This window comes from Brachyistius frenatus, unplaced genomic scaffold (genome assembly GCF_029030835.1).
Source record: "Brachyistius frenatus isolate BFR_SWC_R1_liver_20210118 unplaced genomic scaffold, ASM2903083v1 Contig_10, whole genome shotgun sequence".
In the NCBI taxonomy this organism is placed as follows: Eukaryota; Metazoa; Chordata; class Actinopteri; family Embiotocidae; genus Brachyistius; species Brachyistius frenatus.
Window position 1 is genome coordinate 6,497,881 of NW_027210609.1, and position 1,762 is coordinate 6,499,642.

The 1,762-nt window shown below is 44.4% G+C and overlaps 1 protein-coding gene across 1 annotated transcript; it reads right to left on the reverse strand.

The window, feature by feature from the left end:
• Nucleotides 1-408: 408 nt before the first annotated feature.
• Nucleotides 409-978, reverse strand: ngfb (nerve growth factor b (beta polypeptide)). The gene has a single exon (XM_069690601.1). The coding sequence runs from the start codon at nt 976-978 to the stop codon at nt 409-411; it is 570 nt and encodes a 189-aa protein (XP_069546702.1).
• Between the last annotated feature and the right edge of the window lie 784 nt (nt 979-1,762).

The following is a 1,762-nucleotide window of genomic DNA, read 5'->3' on the forward strand; positions in this document are numbered from 1 at the left end:
TTCAGTGTTATGCTTGTTGATAAAATGTGATCAAAACAGACATAGAGCAATTATGTCCAACTTATCACGTAGGTGCATTTTACATCCCCAAAGCTGAGCCTGCTATCAACTACAGCTGAAACGGATACTAACAGACACAGCGACAGCCCCTTTAATACTAGGCATTTCAAACAGGTAACAAAAAAAAAAAAAAACACCTAAGCTCGCAACAGATACTGTTTGACCCAGGTCTGGCCTGTATACTGTACATGCAGTCCTGATACACTGACATAAACCAATAATTTACTTTGTGCAGAGTGTGAGAAGTCTTTGGTGATATGCAGAGAAAGACACATCTGTCTGCATGTTGGGACGTTGAGCGTGTCTGCGTATGTACTGAGTGTGTGCGAGCCCGTGTGTGTTGCGTCCTCACTGCCGCCACGACTTGCGGCTGAGCACGCACACACAGGCCACGTTGATGCGTATGAGCCTCCACGCCACCAGGCTCTTGAACGACGTCAGCGCTCGCACGAAGGTGTGCGAGTTGGTGCAGTAGGAGTTCCAGTGTTTCGCATCAATTCCTAAACATCCTGGGCTGCCCGATCGAGCGCTGTGACACGTGGTCTCGAAGAAGTACTGCCTCTTGTTGACATTGTTGATCTTCACGTCTGGCAGCACTGTCACCTCGTTGCCTGAGATGTCCGTGGCTTTGGTCTTGTTGCCCACCCAGACGCTAATGCTCTCACACACCGAGTACATCCCCCGGTGCTGAGGCTGCACTGCTTGCCTGCCGGTCCTTCTCCTGGCGCCCTTTGACCCTGCTGGCTGTGCATCAGGGGGCTGAGAGCTGAAAAGCACCCTGGGTGAGAGGTAGTGGCGCTTGGTGAAGAGTTTGGGGTCCACGATGGGGATGGGGTTGTTGCCCTGATGCTTCTGCTGTGCCGTTGTGGCGGCCACAGCCTGGGCACTGAGGAAGAGGAACAGGACCAGTGACCTCATGGGCACACAACCTGAGGGTGCGAACAAGAACAGAAGACACTTCTGTTACAACACGTGTACAGCATATTCCCATGGTCACAAAGGCCTGTACTGGTATGTTGACAAGCAAACCGCTGCCTATTTGCTGTATCAGCTGCCATATCTCCTTAAGCAGATATGTAGCAACATTCGTGTTTATTTGCGATCATATTTCTGGTTTTCTGGTCCTTTTTTATTAGCTTCCTTTCTAATCATTTTTTTTTTTTTTTTTTTTGCTAACCTTGTCAGTGGATTGGTGGTTTATAAGTAAAGTGAATATGGCATATATGTAGGCTCGGCAAAGTAGAAACTTTGGTGGCTTGAAAACCAAAACAATGAGCTGAAAGTTGCAGTAAAAACCTGTAGAGCTGAGGGGAGCTGTGGAATTATCAATAATTTGATTGGCCTGTTGGAGGATAATTATAATGTTTGATCACTGGGTTAATAATAAATACAGAAATAAAAAAATAAGTATCTATATGTGGATATCTATATAATATATGGTTCTGCCTTTTAGCTCGTATTTCATGTTTTAATTTTTAATCACTCACTCCTTGTGTTCCTGCCCTTGTGCGTTTCCCACTTGTAATTATCTATTACAGTATAGTATACTATAGAATATAGTATTATCTATGTTCGGTTTTGAAGACTTGTTGGACCGAATCCAATGCCTCCTTTGTCATATTGTATGATGAATAATAATGTAATTATCTCAAGTTTAAATTTAAAAAAAAAAAGCACAGTACAGTAGATGAAACAGGAATCC